At 44.4% G+C, this 19,730-nt stretch overlaps 1 protein-coding gene across 4 annotated transcripts in view; it reads left to right on the top strand.

Moving 5' to 3' along the window:
* Window positions 1-19,730, top strand: part of HERC2 (HECT and RLD domain containing E3 ubiquitin protein ligase 2) — a 1,448,528-nt gene that overhangs the window by 454,785 nt on the left and 974,013 nt on the right. For all 4 annotated transcript variants that reach the window (XM_069204283.1, XM_069204284.1, XM_069204285.1 and 1 more), the window contains exon 36: window positions 5,736-5,923. In XM_069204283.1, coding sequence (XP_069060384.1) covers window positions 5,736-5,923 — 188 coding nt within the window. The remainder of the gene's footprint in view (window positions 1-5,735; window positions 5,924-19,730) is intronic.

Genomic DNA, 19,730 nt, shown 5'->3' with positions numbered 1-19,730 from the left:
TACTCCACCATCATTGAAATCAGTCACACCATGCATGTGATCAGTGTCATCCTATTACATTATTTCTTATTGTTGGGTTCCAAGAGTATTTAATAGACCTGCGGTGCCAGAGAACTGGTTACTGGGACGACAGTCTGTGCTGTCTTCCTCTCCAGTGCCCTGTTGGTGCCACAAGAGGTTGTTGGTGGCGGGTTCAGTTTTATTTCGGAAGACTTTGCAGGCTTGGGCAGTCCTAATGGTTGACAAAATAGAACACTCACATTAATCAACTAGTAACCCAAGCTTTATGATCGTAAAAGCAGAGATTTACACGTCAAAAGATGTTGAAAGGATATTTAGGTTTCATGAACTCCATCTTCAAGAGGAATGGGTATTTGACGAGCTGGTTTCTGTAGGAATCTGGCCTGGTGTGTGGTGGACACCTATGGTGTTATCACCCATACCAGGTATCCCCTATTAGTGAAGTGTAGCCAGTGTCTAGGAAGACAGGGCTCTAAAGGTAGCTGTGGATGAGCAGCCAAGACTTATCTAGTAGACATGCAAAGCTTATGCAATACCACTATAATCACACAGCACTATTACACATGAAAGAACCACAGAGTGTTACAAAAATAAAGGTACTTTATTATGGTAACACAAATACCAGAATTACTTATAGGCAGTACCCCCTAACTGGAGGTAAGAAAACACACTAAATATATACACAATAGCAATCATTAAGGAGCATAGAAATAACAAGCATTTGCAAAAGTATTAGAAAACGTGTAGGCCCTAGGGGAGGGCCAAACCATATACTAAATAAGTGGAATGCGAGATATAGTCCCCCACCCAAGGATGTGGAATTGTGAGAGGGGAACTGGAGGAACTAGGAACCGCAAGAGGTGAGTACCAGAGTGACTTCCAGCGACCAGGAGAGCAAAGGTAAGGACCTGGTTTTCCCAAAACCAATAGGAGGACTTAGGAAAAGGATTGTGTAAGACCCAGACCAGACAGGAAGAACCCAAAAGTGGATTCTGTCAGAAGAGGACCTGCAAAGGAAGGGATCAAGTCCAGTTACTGTTGCAGTGTCCGGTTTTGGAAGGAGCCACTACCCACTCATCTGTGGATGCAGGACCAGGTTGACTGGGGACGAAGAAGACCAGCTGTGCAGAACAGGACCTGAAGAGAAGTCCCTGAAGAGAAGTCCCTTAAGTGATGCAGATTGTGACGTCGGGTTGCATTGGATCAGTGGTGCAGGCAGACCACCAACATGTCTTGGCAAATCTAGAAGAAGAAAAGAAGTGCTGCAAGGCTGAAGAGGACCAGCAATATCCTGGGGACTCGACCCAAGGAGGGGAGTCTAGGATGACCCTCAGCAGTCAGGAGTCACCAGAAGAGGATGCAGCCCCCATAGGCAACCCACTGGCAACAGGCACAGCAAGTCACAGTGAGGCCCACTCAGCACACCTAAAGAGGAGTCCCATGTTGCTGGAACAGCAGAGAGGAGACTGTACTTGGCCAGAAGAAGTGCTGGGGACCGGGGCTACACGAAACCTGAAGATCCCTTGTAGCAGGAGCAAACAAACCTTGGTAGCTGCAAGAGTCGTGCACAGGGGTACTGTCTGCAAGGAGAGGCAAGGGCTTATCGTCTCCCAAGTTAGACAGCTGGCAGAGAGGACCTAGGGGACCATTCCAGACCACCACCTGTGATGCAAGATCCACGCAGTTCCGGAGGAGATAAGATCCACGCAGCCGGTTGTCATTGCATGTGATGCCTGCAGATGCAGTGGAGTGACTGCTTCACTCCAAGAGAGATTCCTCCTTACTTCTTGGTGCGGGCCGGAGTCTCTTTCACCTCAGAGGATGCACAGCTGGGGAAATGTTGCAGTTGCTGGAAGGAGCCGGAGAAACAATGTTGCAAAGCCGAGTAGTTGCTGAAGTTGCAGATTGTTGGTTCCTGACAAGTCCAGTTCTGGTTCCAGTGGCCAGAAGATGAAGTAAATCATAGAGAGGAGTCCTGGTGGAATCTTGCACATCGAATCTCAGGACCCATCCAAGAGGGAGACCCTAAATAGCCCAGGAAGGGGGATTGGTCAACTAGCAAGGCGACTACCTATCAGGAAGGGGCTGTGACATCACCTGCCTAACCTGACCACTCATATGCTCCCAGGAGCCTCTGCCCATCTTGGATTCAAGATGGCAGAATCAAGTGGCCACCTGCAGGAGCTCTGGGCACCACCACTGGGGTGGTGATAGACAAGAGAGTGGTCACTCCCCTTTGCTTTTTCCAGTTTTGTGCCTGAACAGGGACTGAGGGTCCCTGGACTGGTACAAACCAGTTTATGCAAGGAGGGCACCAAATCCGTACCAAGAGTGCAGCCCCAGCGGCACAGGGGCGGGAACGGGTGCAGAGGTCAAATTCGGGGTTGGGACCCCTATATTAACCAATGGAGACTGGGGGTGGACAAAGATGCGCTGTTCACAGGTGATTAAAGCTGTGTCAGGGGTTGATCTCCTGGGGTTGGAGTAGGCACGGGGGGGTTCACACAAGGTAGCACCAAACTTATACCCTCAGTGGCACGGGGCGGCCGGGTGTAGATTGCCAACACTGCATCAGGTGCCCTATGTTAATTAGTGGGAGAGATTGGTTTTGGAGAAAGACTCGGGCCAGGAGGCTTAATGAAGAAAACCCCCAGCTGCCCAGGTAAGTGCTGATGCTAGGGGACTAAGGGACACCGTCGGTCCAGCTTCACAAGGCCCAGGGGCTTCGGGTGTAGGGGTGTCCTTTGGTATCAGTGACAGCTTACTGGACAGGTCGCGGTCAGGGGGAGTCTTCGGTCTGAGACTGCAGGCTTCTAGGCAGAGTCCGGCAGGGGTCAGTCCACAGTGGACTTGAGCTCAGGATCGCTGGGGAGCCTTCACAGGACTGGTGGGCTATTTGGACTCGGCCATAGGCGTCGGGTGCAGAGGTGGGTCCGGAGGTGGTTTTGCAGTTCCTTCAGGGCAGAGAGTTTTTAAAGTTGGTCTCTTCTTGAACAGGTCTGCCGTTCTCGGAATATCTTGACCTTTGTCGGAGGCAGGCAGTCCTCCAAAAGCTTTGGAGGTCGCTGGGCAGCAGGATGGGCCACCTTTTGACGCAGGATCGCTGAGTCCTGCAGACAGGCCGGTAGGAATGGGGCCCTTGTCAGTTGGGGTTTGCAGTCTTCTCTGCTGCTGCGACTCTGTAGTGTCCGGCTCAGGGTTCTGAGGTTCACGGGTGCCACCTAAATACAGAATTTAGCGGCATTGCAGGGAGTACTAGGTGGTAGCCAGTGGGCTACTCACCTTTAGGGTGATTACACACTTTTTATGACCACTTCCCCTAGGAAGTGGTCATAACCCTAACCCTAGTGGCCTACATTCCTTCCAAACAAGATGGAGGAATTAAAAGGTAGAGTCCACTTCAGCTCAATGACCTTAAGGGTGGGGCTGGCATGAAGTGGGCACACCTCCTAATCTTTCTAATTTTCACTGCAGTCCTGCCGCCAAAAGTGGGGCCAGAAACTGGGGTTTGGCCTTCTCTTCCATTTGGTGAGGCCTGGGTTGCATGTCAAAGGCAGCAAGGCCTTTGAAGCTCCCCACCCTGGGATATCCATCCTGCCTGGACGAGGTGTTAGCACCTATGCCCAGAGCATGCCTTTGTTCTGAGCCCTCAAGAGTGTTGGCTCTCACCCCAGGTGTCCAGAACTCTGTCTAAAGTGGCTGCACTGGTTGTCACTAGACCGTGTCCATGCGAGAAGTTCGTAGGTTTTCAGGGGTTAACTTCTCAGGTGCCCTCTGTGTGCAGTTTCTAGTAAATCCATCACTGAGGTCAGGGGACATGTCACACAGGCTGTGTACCATGTCGTTGTTTCAATTTATCTCGGCACAAAGACATGCAGCCTGCGAAAGTGAGAGGGTCCCTGAGGTCGGCACAATTCATGCTGCAGCCCTCAGGGGCCTTCCTTTAGTACCCTATGACCTAGGTAGTGGAGGTGCTATTTACTTGGGACTTGCAGTGTTAGTTAAGGAGTTTGCCAGTTGTGCAAAACAACTGTGCTGTTTTGGGGAAAGAACACTGACACTAGGGATCTGGTTAGTAGGAACCCAGTACACTTCAGTCCAAGTTTTTATCCAAAAGCAAGGTAAACAGTGGGGCTACAGCAACCAGAACCCAGCTCCCTAAACCTGAGGTTATCGGAAACCTAACATTGGGTGCGGTTTCAGAAAGCACCTAACATTCGTCTTATCTTAATTGGTATCCAACACTTATTGTTCTAGGAATTACATCTGTTTCCTGCTCCTCTGGGACAAGACAGAGTGGTGGTATTGCGTTACACACTTGTACACACTCAGAAAAGTATAAGCATTCCAGTCGTTCATTTCCCTTTGTCTTTGAGCACAGAAGGAGCCAAATATAGCATCAATGGTACCATGCTCTTGGCCTTAAATATCATCAATTGGTCTATACTGATGGTGATTTCGTACACATCCTGTACAGATACCGCTGAAGAAAAGAGAAACACTTTTTATGAGTTATTGGTTCGTGGATAACTCAACATTGCTTTATTTTTATTCAAAAGCTAATGCACACTCTTGTGTATCTGAATCTGTAGGCCATGATTGTGTTCTAGCTTGCAAGGCAAAATGGACTCTACCTGAAAGATGAGAACTGTGATGAAGTGCCTTAATCATTTTATGAGGGGGCTATATAACTAACTCAGTTGATCAACTCTGTGAAAGATGTAGCAACAGAAAACCTTGCCAATTGAAGCAGTATTGCTTTTTACATCCCTGTCTAGGATTTACGATTAACTCTGCAGTAAGTTTCTACACATAGGTTCCTCTTGCCAATCGATCTCCATTCAGTGATTGCCTCCGTGCCCTTTCAACTTCCTTTAATGTATAAAGTCCTCCGGGAGGTACACCATTAGGACTGTGTGTCTAATTATTGTGCTTTCTATGATTTTTCCCCTTTGGTCCTACCTCGGATTTAGACAAACAAACTTTGCAGACAAGACATATATTATTAGCATTCAACACCATTGACCTCCAAGTTTGAGAGACCTTTGCAGCTTAGCTCACATACTCAAATAGCTGGACTAAACCGGTCAGATTCAGACGCTTCATATTCCCATGTAACCTTCCTAAAATGTGCAGTAGCTTCTAATCAACAAAGTTCATTTGTATACATTTGGGTATCGACAAACCTAGACAAAACACTGATGCTAATGACACCTCAGGTTGATAGATCAAGGGGAAATCTGCCTGAAAGAAGGTCGTTCTTTAATATTTAGGAACTTGTGTTTTAGTGCCAGAAAACTGGAGCCTGCTCTTAAGTTTTAATTTCTTCCCAATGTTGCTTGATTTGCTGTTAGGCTGTTTTACCTTGAGGTTAAACCAAATGTCTGCTGGTTTATGATAATTGATAATCTGCATTGCTGAAGTCTTAATTGTTGTTCTTTTATTGGTTCCTCCTGTCTGCTGGCTTTTGTTATTGGGCAGTGATCGGACGTTTTCTTTTGTCCACCGTTCAGAGCATCTCATTCTGTCCCTGTCTTTTTGTTTAAAATAACCTGTTTTTGATTCATGTACATGTGTCAGTCGCGGAATCAGGTTTGCATATAGTGTATTTTTATGTGCCCTGTCTTAGCACAAATGTTTAGATAAATGTTAATTTTTGTGCTGAGCTATTTTTGTCCCTTTATCATAATGACAATTGTTCTTGCTTTGTTTAGGTCCCAGTTCGGACAACTTTGAAGATGATATAAGTACATGTGTTCTTGGACCATCTGCTACAGTTTTGGAAGAGTCGAGAAAGGAAACCACTCCCTTGCAACTTCCCGTTTCTGGGCCAGAGTTAGCAACTATGATGAAAATTGGCACCAGAGTGATGAGAGGTGTTGACTGGAAATGGGGAGATCAGGTATCAAGTTAATATTTTACTCCCTGTTTCTTTTTAGATTGCATGTGTGTTTTTTTGTGTTTTCTCTCTCGGAGTAGTGGATTATAATCTTTCTGAAGGATCAGGGATGCACACTATGGTAAAAAGGCATCGTTTTAATATCTGGTGACTGTATTATGTGTGTTACCTTTTAAACACTTTGCCTTCATGGATCAAATCTGTTTATTTTATTTTTAGTTTCAAATATAAACAATGCATATGCAACTGTACATATTCAGATTATAGCAATGCTAAACAATGTGCTCTATGCATGACTTTAAGACAAAAGAAAAAAAATGGAATAAAAAACTTCAAACTTAGTTTCCCACAGTTGACAACACTTTGCCTTTAAACTAATTCTAAAAGGAAATCATTTTTACGAAGGTGAAGATATTGCAGATATTGTATATCTTATATCATAGAGACATCTAGCTGCTGGTTCCTTACTTTGGAATCTTCCCCAGGCTCCAGACTGGATCTGGAAACGTTTTTTCCCATCACATCTGTGTGTTGGAAGAGGGCATTGTGCGACTCCGTATCGACGTCGTCCATTGGATGTGACTTCGACAGAGTTCATATACCCTCCTCTGATGTGCCAGCATCAGCTCCTTCTTTTCCATGGTTGCAATCCGGAGCAGTTAGGGAGCCATTTCCCGGCCCATCTCAACACTTTGTCGAGGAAAGAATGTGCTTTTTTGTGATGTCTTTAGAGATTAAGACCTATGGATTTTGTGACAGACAGATGTTGGTCACAGATCCCCATACCATTTGTATGTGGTGCCACCATTACTCTGAGGATTGTGGTTCCTGTCTTGGTCTTAAACCGAAGACGTTGAGAGAGTGTTGAATGAAAATTCTGGGGTCTCGATTATCGGAGGCCCTGCAGCATTGTTGGTCCCCGTCGAAGTCCAGAGTGATCGAGGTGCCATTTATGCGAGAGCCCATCGAAGGAGACTCCAAAACCGATGAGTAAGTCTGGCGTCTCTGATGCCGTTTCCCAGCCTTCAATTGCTAAGTCTAAACAGGAGTTCACCCCTCACCTAACTGTTTTTCCTGGAGCTGGGGCAACTGTGCCCAAATTCAGGAGTTTTACAATTCCCTGCATGAAGTCTTTGGGACCTCAGCCTCCCTCTGGTGTGCTTTCTATCCCTAAGGATGTAGGTGGTATCCTATCTGAATCATCACTTGCTAGTTCGCCCTCTGTGTCTGTTAGCCTCTTTGAATCCATTATCGGATACGTGCCGGTGCACAGTCCTTCTAGATTCCCACTTGCGATGCCGGAGTCTGTTCAGCTGATTACATTGATGTTGGCAATGCCGAAGCAACACCACAATGACGCTGGACGGCATTGGATACGGCGCCAATGGAGCCAACCGATTTAAACAACTCTCCTGTTTGTATACAACCTATTAATGTTTTTCCCGCGGGAACACTTAGTTTTGAAGGAGAGAACCTAGAGCAGTGTTACTCAAAGTACGGCCTGGGGGCCGCATGCGGCCCTTTTGACCTTTACAAGCGGCCCCCTGGAAACCAGTAGGGCCAGGTTGCTGTTTACTCGACTGGGCACTAATGTTAAGAGGATGTTAAATTAACAGGCAATCCTTTATTTAAACATTATTTGAAGATTATGTAAGGAAGTTGCCCTGCACTGCTTAAATGCAGGAACATTTTCATTCTTTAAGAAATCTTGCAGCAAATGTCTACAACTATGATAAGGGTTCTTAAAAATTCAAAAAGTGCTTTTCATTAACGCGCAGAACCATTTCATCATAGTACATCAGATAATATCAGAGCATGGAGATATTTATATATTTTATTAAGTGATAGATTTCAAACATAAATTCAGAAACATTAATTCATCCCCCACCTTCATAACAATGCCAATAGTGAAATAAGAGGCAAGTCAGTTGTTATCTGCACTCTTTGATTGGCCTGATTTACTATTATACATGAACATCTTCATTTATTAAATTAAACACAGCAGAAGGGTTTGCTCGGTGCACATCCTGAAGCCATGCATTGCGAGGTCCTCTTGCATACAATAATGAAGATAAAGAAGGGAACGTGAAATAAAACAACTGCCTAGGATCACACAAGTAGGTAAAGAGTTGAAGCTGGGATTAATGCCAGGTTTTCTGGTTTCACATTGTGCTATTCAGCTACTAGATCTATATGCTTTCCTATCCCCTACACCCACCATAACCTCTCCCCACCCAGAGCCCTCTCCACCCTTTGATCGTCACTCTGCTAGCATCAATGCGGCCCTCGGTCACACAACAGACCAAACTTTCTGGCCCCAGAGAAAATGTTTGCGAGTACCCATGACCTAGAGTATCAAAACCCTTTGGGCAGTACCGTCCCTTGTTCCCTGTAGGCTGCATGCATGCGCGCACGTAGCCTTGCTTCTTCAAGTGCAAGACTATGAGGGAGCGCGCTCGCCACTCCCAGGCTTAAAACATAAAAGGGAGGTGTGAAAACTCCCCTTGTCTCTCTTCGTGGCAGGCGCTCCAGGAGCCCCATCAAATCCTTCAGTGTCAAAAGGGTCTGTTTCCTTGAGTTTAAGTTTGGGGCATTTCATGCGGCCAGCATGAGGCAGTGTGAAATAAACACATGTGACTATTTCACTCGCAATGAGAGTGGAGTACTTGAGATTACTGCCAGAGCAGCTGATGTTTTGGAACTGAGAAAACAGATACCAGTCTTCATGCTCAGATAAGGTACTCTAATCCTTTAAGGTCGAGTTTGTTATATAAAATTGCAAATACTTCTTATTCATCCTCCTTTTTGATCATCTTCACATATGAGGGAGCATGAGTTCGTGCTGCGCACTGTATAATACATATCTTGTATTTGATTTTATTAACCTATAAAGTTGCTCCAGTTTTAATTAGAATCTAGCCCACATATAGTGCACTCAAGATCTGTGATTTGCCTTTTAGTTCAGAAATAGTGAGGTCAAGAACCTTTCTCACTTCAAAAACTCCGACTTTTAATGAATACTTTGCACATAATTTGGTGTACTAAGGTCAGGGCCACTCGAATTATGCTGCGAGGGAGCACCACATTATGCAGGAGGGTTCACTAAAATTTGTAGCAAGAAAAGGCAAATTATGCTGCTTAAAGGAGCTTTTTTTTATAGTATTACTTTATTGTCTTGTCATTTTTACACATGATAATACTGTCTGCGCAAATATTTCACCTCATTTATACCAGGTTAACTACCAAATGCAAAAATAGTTAACTGAAAGATTACCAAGTTAACCTTTGTGAAGGGCCTTCCATTGCGTTTGAACACATCCAGCCACATTCTAGTAACTTGTGATCCATTTCAGCTGGAAACAGTTTTTTTGTTAAAATCTGCGGATTATGCAGCAGATGATGGATTTTGTGACAAATGCAGAAAATCCATAATTATGAGAAGAAAGCCACAGCCGCAGAATTGTATAATATCAGTGACCCTGATTAAGGTGAAACAAATGCATATTTAAAAAATTGTATTTAAATTTTGAAGACACCTTACCATTGTCTCACATGATCAGTGCTGCAAGATTGACATGGCACATATTTTCAAGGCTCGGCTCGTGCATCTGCTGTTAAGTGCTAGAGCTGATCCTTGGCTCAGCTGTCCCTGTTAATTTGTTGACTCGACCACCTGTACCTTGTACCATAGTTAGGGTCACTAGAATTATACGGCAGAAAAGGACCAAATCATGGGTCAGGGTTGATTAATGCAACAAGGAAATGCAAATTATGCAGCATAATGCGACCCATTTAATGACTTTAATACTTCATTATATTGTCACTTTTAAACTTGTTAACCTTGTCTGGGCATCAGCTGTGCCACATTCGTATCAATTTAACACCGAAATACAACAATAAGCAACAGAAAGGTGACCAGTCAAGTTTTGTGAAGGGTCTTCCACTTTGCGGCAATACAGGTAGTCATGGTTTTAGTAACTTTTGATCCATTCGAACTAGAAACAATGTTTGGGAGTTAATATCTTCAGATTATAAAGCAGATGATGGATTACGTGGCATGCGGCAAATTTATAGTTATGTGGAAAAGGCCATGACCTTGATTAATTCCAGTAGCCCTGACCTTAGAAGAAGGGTATGAGGGTTCTTTCAAGCATAGTTTTTGTACTGAAGGGGTCTTCCAGTACAAAAATATCCCATGACTTTTCACACTAAATGTGTGCTGTACAGTGCAACCCACATACAAAGTTTTAAACATGTGGAGACTTTTAAAAGTTGCTCCACTTAAGCAAGAAATGAAGAGGAAAGGGAAGTTAAATATAGACAGGCAAGGAAAAGTGAGGGAAAGAAATATGGAAGGGAAGGATGATAAAGCAACCGTAAGGGGATGGATAGACCAAGAGGTGACAAACAAGGAGGTCGGAAACAAGAAGAGGAACAAGATGAGTGAGAGAGAAGCATAGTCATGTTATAGATTTCACAGAGTAAGTTTGGAATGAGAGAGAGCAGGGAAATTAGAGGAAGTCTGTGGGAGAGAGAAGGGTAGGATGTAAACTGAAAAAAGGAGGCAGGATGAGGGAGAAGTGGAGCAAAGCAGAAATACAGAACGTAAAGCGGGGAAGGTAAGAAGGAGCCAGAAGAAAAGAAAAAACTAAAAAAAAAAAAGTTAGGAAGGAGATAAGGACAAGTGAGATTGAGTGGAAGTGGATAGGGATAAGAAAAGGTGCGAGGAGTAGATAAGTGTGGGATGGTGATAGCAGATAGAGGGGGATTGTAGGTAGAACGGGTAGGACGCAGGATGCAGCGTTACCCATGGACAGAGGTGCAAGGAGCCCACTGCGCCCCTTTAATGGCTGTCATTTAATATTAACCCAGAGGTGAGGGGGGCTTTCTTATGATTTGCATTAGGGCCATGGCACCCTTATTGATTTTGGTAGTTTGCACACCACATGTGCTTGCATATAAAGTTGTTGCTTGTCTTCAGTGCACGCAGTCTTAGCTGCAGTGCACAGATCACCTTTACTGCCGCACAAAGAGGACAAAAATTAGAGGGAACATTGGTACTGTCCAACCTTCTTGGAGGGAAATTGACTGACAGAACTGGATTAGGCTAGTGGACTTGAGTCCCCTCCAGTTTCAGACTACCCCAGATATGACAACAGAGGTTAGTTCCTCTTATGCTGAAGTGTTCAGGAGAGCAGCTGATGTCTTGGATTGGCAGCTTACCTCAGTGGAATTATCCACAGAACCTTTAGTGAGTGGAGGCCTTACTTCCTTATAATGAGTCTCTATTTGACTTTTTATTAGGAGCTTGGGGGAAGACAGCAATAGGTGTACAAGTGGATCGGGCTGTAGCCCATAGGCATCGACTCTCCCCTGGGAACACAGTTTGTCTCTTAGGACATCCCACCACAAAAAGTCTGGTTGTGCAGGCAGTTACTGCTACTGCGGACCCTAGTGTCTTTGTTCTGGTTCTACCAAACAAACAGTCTTGATGGCTGGAAAATGTTGGGAGAAATATTTTCTCTTCGGTCAATTGAGCATTGTGGTCATTAAACACTGCGTGTGTCCTGGGCAGGTTTTTCCGTAGATTTTGGGACTCAGTAGCAAGTCTACTGCCTTCTCTTCCAGAGGATGCCAGCGTGAGCTTCTACAGAAAGTATAGTATAGCTGAGAGACAGCTAAATTAATACCCACCAAATCTGTTATCATACCACAGATTCAGTGGGTATATCTATGGCTTAATCAGTTGCACTGTGCAGACATGCCTGGCTGTGTCACTCTAATTCTGCAGCAATGTAGGGCTAGTCTGTGTGACCTAGACATCGAGGTATGAAGGGGGAAGGTCACTTAAGAAACCAAAGGTGACAGGGATATTATAGTTAGGATTCCATTTTAAATGTACCAAACCATAGAAATTCACCAGTTATAGTTAGAATTATTTCAAGTAACTATAACTTACGATGAACAGTTTTTCCTTCAAACCTTTTACTGCAAATATTACATTGATATTATCAGGGCTGTCATGAGTGCAGTCATTTGTGGGGTAAGTACTATAACTGGTGAATTTCTGTGGTTTGGAACGTTTAAAATGTGAGCCTAACTAGAACGTCGCTGTAACCTTTGGGTTTTAAGTGAATTTTTATGTTTAATTTTTTTTCAATTGTATTTCCTAACTATAACGTCCCTGTAACCTTTGTTTTTTCAGTGAATTTCTGTTAACCTATAGTGGGCTACGGGTTTAATTTTTTAATTTTTTTTATTTAGCCCTTTATGGCCTATCTGGGACCGCGAGGTAGCCCTCAAGGGCTCTCCAGCGAGGTCCCTTTATATATATATATCTATATCTATATATATATATATCTATATATATGTTCGATGGCATGTGTAGCTGCAGATACACATGCTATGCATATCGATTCCGACATCTAGTGTAGGGCTCGGAGTGTTACAAGTTGTTTTTCTTCAAAGAAGCCTTTTAGAGTCACAGGATCGAGTGACTCCTCCTCTCGTTTCTATTCTGCATGGTCATCGACTCCATTGTTAGATTGTTTTCTTTCCGCCGTCTGGTTCGGACGTGTTTCCTCTCGCTCCGAGATTTCGATTCCGAAAACTTTAGAAAACCTTCGCTTTCATCGGTATTGTCTCGATCGCGTTCTCCATCTAACATCGAACCAGTAGTACTGTCGGAAAACCACTTTGTTTGCCCTTCGGGCTGCACGCACCCAACTCGGGCCTGTTCGGACCGACCGCATGGAGAGCCTGATGGATCGGACTCCATTCCAATTCTGCCCTTGGTGCCACGCTAAGTACCCGTACACAGACCAGCATTTGGTTTGCAACCTGTGCTTTTCTCCAGACCATTGGGAGGAAAACTGTGAGGCCTGTCGATCGTTTCAATCAAAAAAGACTCTTAGAGATTGAAGAGCAAGAAGGCTGAAAATGGCGTCGAAGAGCAGTGAACATCTCGACGTCAACGAAGAGGAGCAGGCGCAAACAGCAGTCTCTATCTGAGACACAGTCTGAACTGGAGTCTGAAGATGACAGACCCATCACAGCTGGCCAGCATGTGAGTACGTCTGCCCTTGCACCCCCACACAAGAAACATCATAAGTCCTTGGGTACACCACTGCTGGAAGGCCATGGTTCGGCCCTAAAAAAGACTGTTGGTGACTGACCTTCTGGTTCGGCACCGAAAAAGGCCACACCTCCGACTCCTTCAGAGTCGACAAAAACTATCAAGGGCTCCATTTCGGATTCCAGCAAAAAACAGCAATTTTCTGAGTTGACAAATTAGAAAGATAGTTTCTGAGCCGAGACCTTCCACAACATTTTCAGTACTGAAAAAACATCAAACTTCGGAACCGAAAAAGACATGTTATACAGAGGAGCAAGGACTTTCCAAAAAACTACGAGAAAGCCATAAAGCCTCTGAGGAAGAGTCAGACCTTGAGCCCATTCTACAAGTTATGGATGAGATGCAATCTAGGATACACATCCATAAAGAAACGGGGAGAATTATTACAGCACCTCCTTTAAAGACAAAGAGAAATCTGGCATTCCAAGAAGAACTAGACACTGCACAGCCCCCAGCTAAAGTGCCAAAGCAAAAAGAGAAGCCAGTACCTCCTCAGTCTTCTACTCATTCTCCACACCTATCTACCTCTCCTCACACCAGCCCTCCTCCAATGCCTTCTCCAACACATTCTTTTGATTCACAAGAAGACATTGTAGATCCATGGGACCTTTATGATCCTGATCCCATCCCAGATAACGACAGAGACACCTACCCATCTAAACTATCTCCACCTGAAGATACCACAGTATACAATCAGGTCATAGCTAGGGCTGCAGCTTGCCATGGGGTAACAATGCATATGAACCATTGGAGGAATAATTTTTGTTTAACACATTATCCTCAACACATTCTAGGTACCAATGCCTCCCAATGTTACCAGGCATGGTAAAACACGCAGACCACATTGTTAATGAGCCTGTGAAATCAAGAATAATCACACCTAGGATAGAAAAGAAATAAAAGCCTGCCCCCTCTGACCCGGATTACATTACCCATCAGGTGCCTCCTGATTCAGTGGTGGTTAGTGCTGCACGAAAGAGGGTAAGTAGCCAGTCTTCAGGAGATGCACCCCCTCCTGATAAAGAGAGTAGGACATTTGTCACTGCAGGGAAAAGAGTTGCGTCCCAAGCAGCAAATCAGTGGAGCATAGCTAATTCCGAGGCACTACTAGCCCGTTATGATAGAGCTCATTGGGATGAGATGCAGGATATCATACCGCATCTCCCAAAAGAACACCAAAAGAGGGAGCAACAGGTAGTCGAGGAAAGGACAAGCTATCAGTAACAACCAGATAAGGTCTGCCGTTGATGCGGCTGATACAGCTGCAAGGAGCATGAACACAGCAATTACCATTTGTAGACATGCATGGCTGCGCTCCTCTGGTTTTAAACCAGAAATCCAACAGGCTGTGTTAAACATGCCTTTTGATAAGAAACACCTCTTTGAGCCAGAGGTGGACACTGCAATAAAAAAATTGCGAAAAGACTCCGATAGAGCAAAGGCAATGGTTGCTCTGTATACTACACCATATAGGGGTCATTTCGTAAGCCTCAGTTTCGAGGAGGTTTTACACCACAATCCGCAGAGGCAGCAACTTCACAAACAAAACCAACATATCAAACCCAGTACCAGCGAGGTGGGTTTAGAGGAACATACAGGGCATGATACTCTAGAAATAGAGGTAAATTCCAAACCTCTAAACAACCAGCAACACAACAAAAACAGTGACTTCCTTCACTCCCTTCCACTCCACACATCTCCTGTGCGGGAGAAGACTATAGCAGTTCCACGCACATTGGCAAAATATCACCACAGACAACTGGGTGTTCTCAATCAGCCGCAATGGCTATTGCCTAGAATTGATAAACACTCCTCTAACTATTCCACCAAGATATCACAAATTAACCCCAGAACATATAGTTCTGTTACAACAAGAGGTTCAATCTCTACTACTCAAACAAGCAATAGAATTAGTTCCACAGTCTCAACTAGGAACAGGAGTTTACTCACTTTACTTTCTAATTCCCAAAAAAGATGGCACCCTCAGGCCAATATTAGACCTCAGGCCCCTCAATTTTTACATCCTATCAGAACATTTTCACATGGTAACTCTGCAAGATGTTATCCCACTGCTACAAAAACAAAGTTTTATGACAGCCCTAGACCTCAAAAATGTGTATTTCCACATACCCATCCACCCAGCTCACAGAAAATACCTCAGGTTTGTCATACAAGGAAAACACTACCAGTTCAAAGTGTTACCTTTCGGCATAACAACAGCTCTGAGGGTGTTCACCAAGTGCTTAGTAGTACCAGCTTACCTAAGAAGACAACACATCCATGTCTTTCCATATCTAGACGATTGGCTAATAAAATCAAGCAATCATACACAATGCCAATATCATACACGTTACGTGATAGAAACTCTGCACACGCTAGGGTTTTCTATAAACTACCAAAAGTCACACCTTCAGCCAGCACAAGTACAACCGTATTTAGGTGCTATCCTAAATACTCAACTAGCTCTAGCGTTTCCAAATACATATAGGATACAAGCTTTTCAAAATCTAATTGCACTTTTACAACCAAATCAACAATACACTGTGAGATTTGTCATGAAAATCTTAGGAATGATGGCATCTTGCATAGCAATAGTCCCACATGCAAGACTAAACATGAGGCCCTTACAACAGTGCCTTGCACAACAATGGTCACAGGCACATGGTCAACTTCAAGATCTAGTGGTGACAGACCACCAAACACATATGCACCTAAATGGTGGAATCGCAGCAATTTAATAAAGGGGCGGTCGTTTCAAGACCCCGTGCCTCAGACCATAATCATGACAGATGCATCAATGATTGGTTGGGGAGCTCACCTAAACAATCACAATATTCAAGGGCAATAGGATGTCAAACAGAAACAGCTACACATAAAACATTTAGAATTATTAGCTATGTTCCTTGCCCTAAAAGCATTTCAACCTCTTCTCAAACAACAGAATGTTCTTATAAAGACAGACAACATGACAACCATGTATTATCTCAACAAACAGGGAGGGGCACATTCATCTCAATTGTCCGGTCTAGCCAAAAATAATTTGGAAATGGGCAGTTCACAATCAAATTCACCTATTAGCACAGTACATTCCATGGATAGACAATCAGGCAATCAGTTGGCAGATGTCCTCAGCAGAAATCACCAACAAACACACGAATGGGAGATTCAGCCTCAAGTACTTCAAAAGTACTTTCAAAAGTGGGGAACACCAGACATAGATCTATTCGCAACAAGCGAAAATACAAAATGCCAAAACTTCGCATCCAGACACCCACATCCCCTATCCAGGGGCAATGCTCTATGGATCAATTAGTCAGGGATATTTGCTTAGGCTTTTCCCCCTCTCCCACTCCTTCCGTTTCTAGTCAACAAGTTGCGTCAAACTTCACTCAACATGATACTCATAGCACCAACATAAGCACGTCAGCCATGGTACACAACACTACTAGATCTATCTGTAGTACCTCACTCCAAACTCCCAAGCAGACCAGATTTGCTAACACAAAACAAAGGTCAAATCAGACATCCAGACCCCAGTGCTCTCAATCTAGCGATTTGGATATTTAAAACTCCTATTGGAATGTACGGAGGTCATTAAACAAGCATGAAAACCTACTACTAGACAGTGATACGCAAACAAGTGGAAAAGATTTATCTGCTATTGTCAATTTAAAACCATAGATCCTCTTACAGCATCAATACAAGACTTCATTTACAAAAATCTAATTTAGCTTTTTCCTCCAGAAAAAATACATCTTACTGCAATATCTGCTTATTTACAAACTATTCAACATAGTTCTTTATTTAGAGTTCCTGTTATTAAAGCTTTCATGGAAGGGTTAAAATGCATCATTCCACCAAGAACACTACCAGTTCCATCTTGGAATTTAAATATAGTACTTACAAGACTTATGGGATCACCTTTTGAACCCATGCACTCCTGCTAAATTCAATTTCTAACATGGAAGGCTGCCTTCCTTGTGGCAATTACTTCTTTAAGAAGAGTAAGTGAAATACAAGCTTTCACTGTTGAAGAACCTTTTTTCCAAGTACACAAACACAAGGTTGTACTAAGAACAAATCCAAAATTCCTACCAAGAGTAGTCTCACCATTTCACATCAATCAAAGAGTGGAATTGCCAGTCTTCTTTCCACAGCCAGGTTCTGTGGCAGAAAGAGCTCTGCATACACTAGATCTGAAAAGAGCTCTAATGTATTACATAGACAGAACTAAACAGTTTAGGAAAACAAAACCACTTTTTTGTAGCTTTCCAACAACCACATACAGGCAATCCTATATCAAAACAAGGTTACACATGCCATCAAATGGAAAATGTCACTTACCCAGTGTACATCTGTTCATGGCAGGTTGTGCTGCAGATTCACATGCACCCTCCCTCCTCCCCGGAAGCCTGTAGTAGTTTAAGTTAACACATTTGTACATATGTATATACATTTACATTTGCATAGACATCTCTTAAATACTTTATCACTCCTTTCTTAACCATCTGCGGGTAAATAATCTAACAATGGAGTCGATGACCATGCGCAATGGAACTGAGAGGAGGAGTCACTCGATCCCGTGACTCTAAAAGACTTCTTTGAAGAAAAACAACTTGTAACACTCTGAGCCCAACACTAGATGTCGGAATCGATATATATATATATATGTTCGGTGGCATGTATAGCTGCAGATACACATGCTGTGCATTATCCTGCCATCTAGTGTTGGGCTCGGAGTGTTACAAGTTGTTTTTCTTCGAAGAAGTCTTTTCGAGTCACGAGACCGAGGGACTCCTCCCTTTCGGCTCAATTGCGCATGGGTGTCGACTCCATCTTAGATTGTTTTCTTTCCACCATCTGGTTCGGACGTGTTCCTCTTCGCTCCGTATTTCAAATCGGGAAAGTTAGCTAAATATCGAAAATCCAACGGTATTGTTCTCGCTCGGTACCGGTTTAGTGTTAGCGTATCGGCACCAATTGCAGAAGCGCTCCGGCGGCCCTTCGGGGCTTCCGCTCTTCAGCGGGGCCTGGTCGGCCCGACTGCATCCATCGACGAAGACTAATGGACCGGACCCCCTTCCGCTTCTGTCCGAAGTGCCACTCGAAGTATCCTTATACAGACTAACACCTAGTCTGTAATCTGTATTTATCACCAGAACACAGGGAGGATACTTGTGAGGCCTGTTGAGCGTTTCGATAAAAAAAGACCCTACGTGATCGAAGAGCGAAAAGACTACAAATGGCGTAGACACCGAGAGAACAACTCGACGTCGAAGAGGAGGAAATCATTTCCATCCAGGGGACGGACTCTGACGAATCCGAAAGTGAGCGACCCATGACAATGCAGAAAACAGTGAGTAAAACTGCCCCGTCCAAGACTCCCACAAAGATCGTTAAGGCCAAGGGGACGCCACCGCCAGCAGGCCATGGCTTAACCCATCGAAAAGAGGGTGACCAAACATCAGCACTGAAAAAGGCCAAAGATTTGCCGAAGACATCCGACTCCGGTCGAGATTCCGGCACCGAATGATCTCGACACCGAGAGTTCGACTCACCCAAGGTGAGAAAAGTAACGTCGGAACCGAAAAAGACTTTATCAGAAGCATTGGTACCGAAAAAAGCAGCTTCGGAGCCAAAAAGAAGCTCTTACACAGAAGAGCAAGGACTTTCCAGCCAAATGCATGAAAAACACAGATTTGAGCAGGAAATAGGTATGGTGGAACCAGACCATACGCAAAGGAGGTTGTATATTCATAAAGAGACTGGAAAAATACAAACTCTTCCTCCAATTAAAACCAAAAGAAAACTGGCATTTCATGAGTCAGAAATGCAGCCGAAGGTGGCCAGAGATAAAACCCCACCACCAAGATTTTCTCCACAAACTTCCCCACTACACTCACCACAACTGTCCCCGGTAACAACACCTCCAATGCAGTCACCTACGCATACAGGGATGACACAGGATGATCCTGATGCATGGGACTTATATGATGCACCAGTATCAGACAACAGCCCAGATTGTTACCCAACAAGGCCATCACCTCCAGAAGACAGTGTTGCATATACACAGGTACTATCAAGGGCAGCTGCGTTCCACAATGTAGCAAAGCACTCTGATCCAATAGAGGATGATTTCCTGTTCAACACCTTGGCATCCACCCACACTTCCTACCAGATTCTGCCAATGCTCCCGGGCATGCTCAAACATGCAAAACAGGTATTCCAGGAGCCAGTTAAAGGAAGGGCTATCACACCTAGGGTGGAGAAGAAGTACAAGCCTCCCCCAACGGATCCTGTCTTTATAACACAGCAACTCACACCAGACTCAGTGGTTGTAGGAGCAGCAAGAAAGAGGGCAAACTCTCAATCGTCAGGAGCCGCTCCACCGCCTGACAAAGAGAGTAGGAAGTTCGACGCTGCGGGCAAACGAGTGGCAGCACAAGCAGCCAATCAATGGCGGATCGCAAACTCACAAGCCCTACTTGCTCGCTACGACAGGGCACACTGGGACGAGATGCAACACATTATACAGCACTTGCCCAAAGAACACCAGAAACGTGCCCAGCAGGTTGTGGAAGAAGGACAAGCAATATCCAACAACCAAATAGTTCCGCATTAGACTCGGCAGACACGGCAGCACGAACGGTCAACACTGCGGTAACCATTCTCAGG

This window comes from Pleurodeles waltl, chromosome 8, assembly GCF_031143425.1.
Source record: "Pleurodeles waltl isolate 20211129_DDA chromosome 8, aPleWal1.hap1.20221129, whole genome shotgun sequence".
Classification (NCBI taxonomy): Eukaryota; Metazoa; Chordata; class Amphibia; order Caudata; family Salamandridae; genus Pleurodeles; species Pleurodeles waltl.
This window is presented reverse-complemented; position numbering and strand designations above follow the sequence as displayed.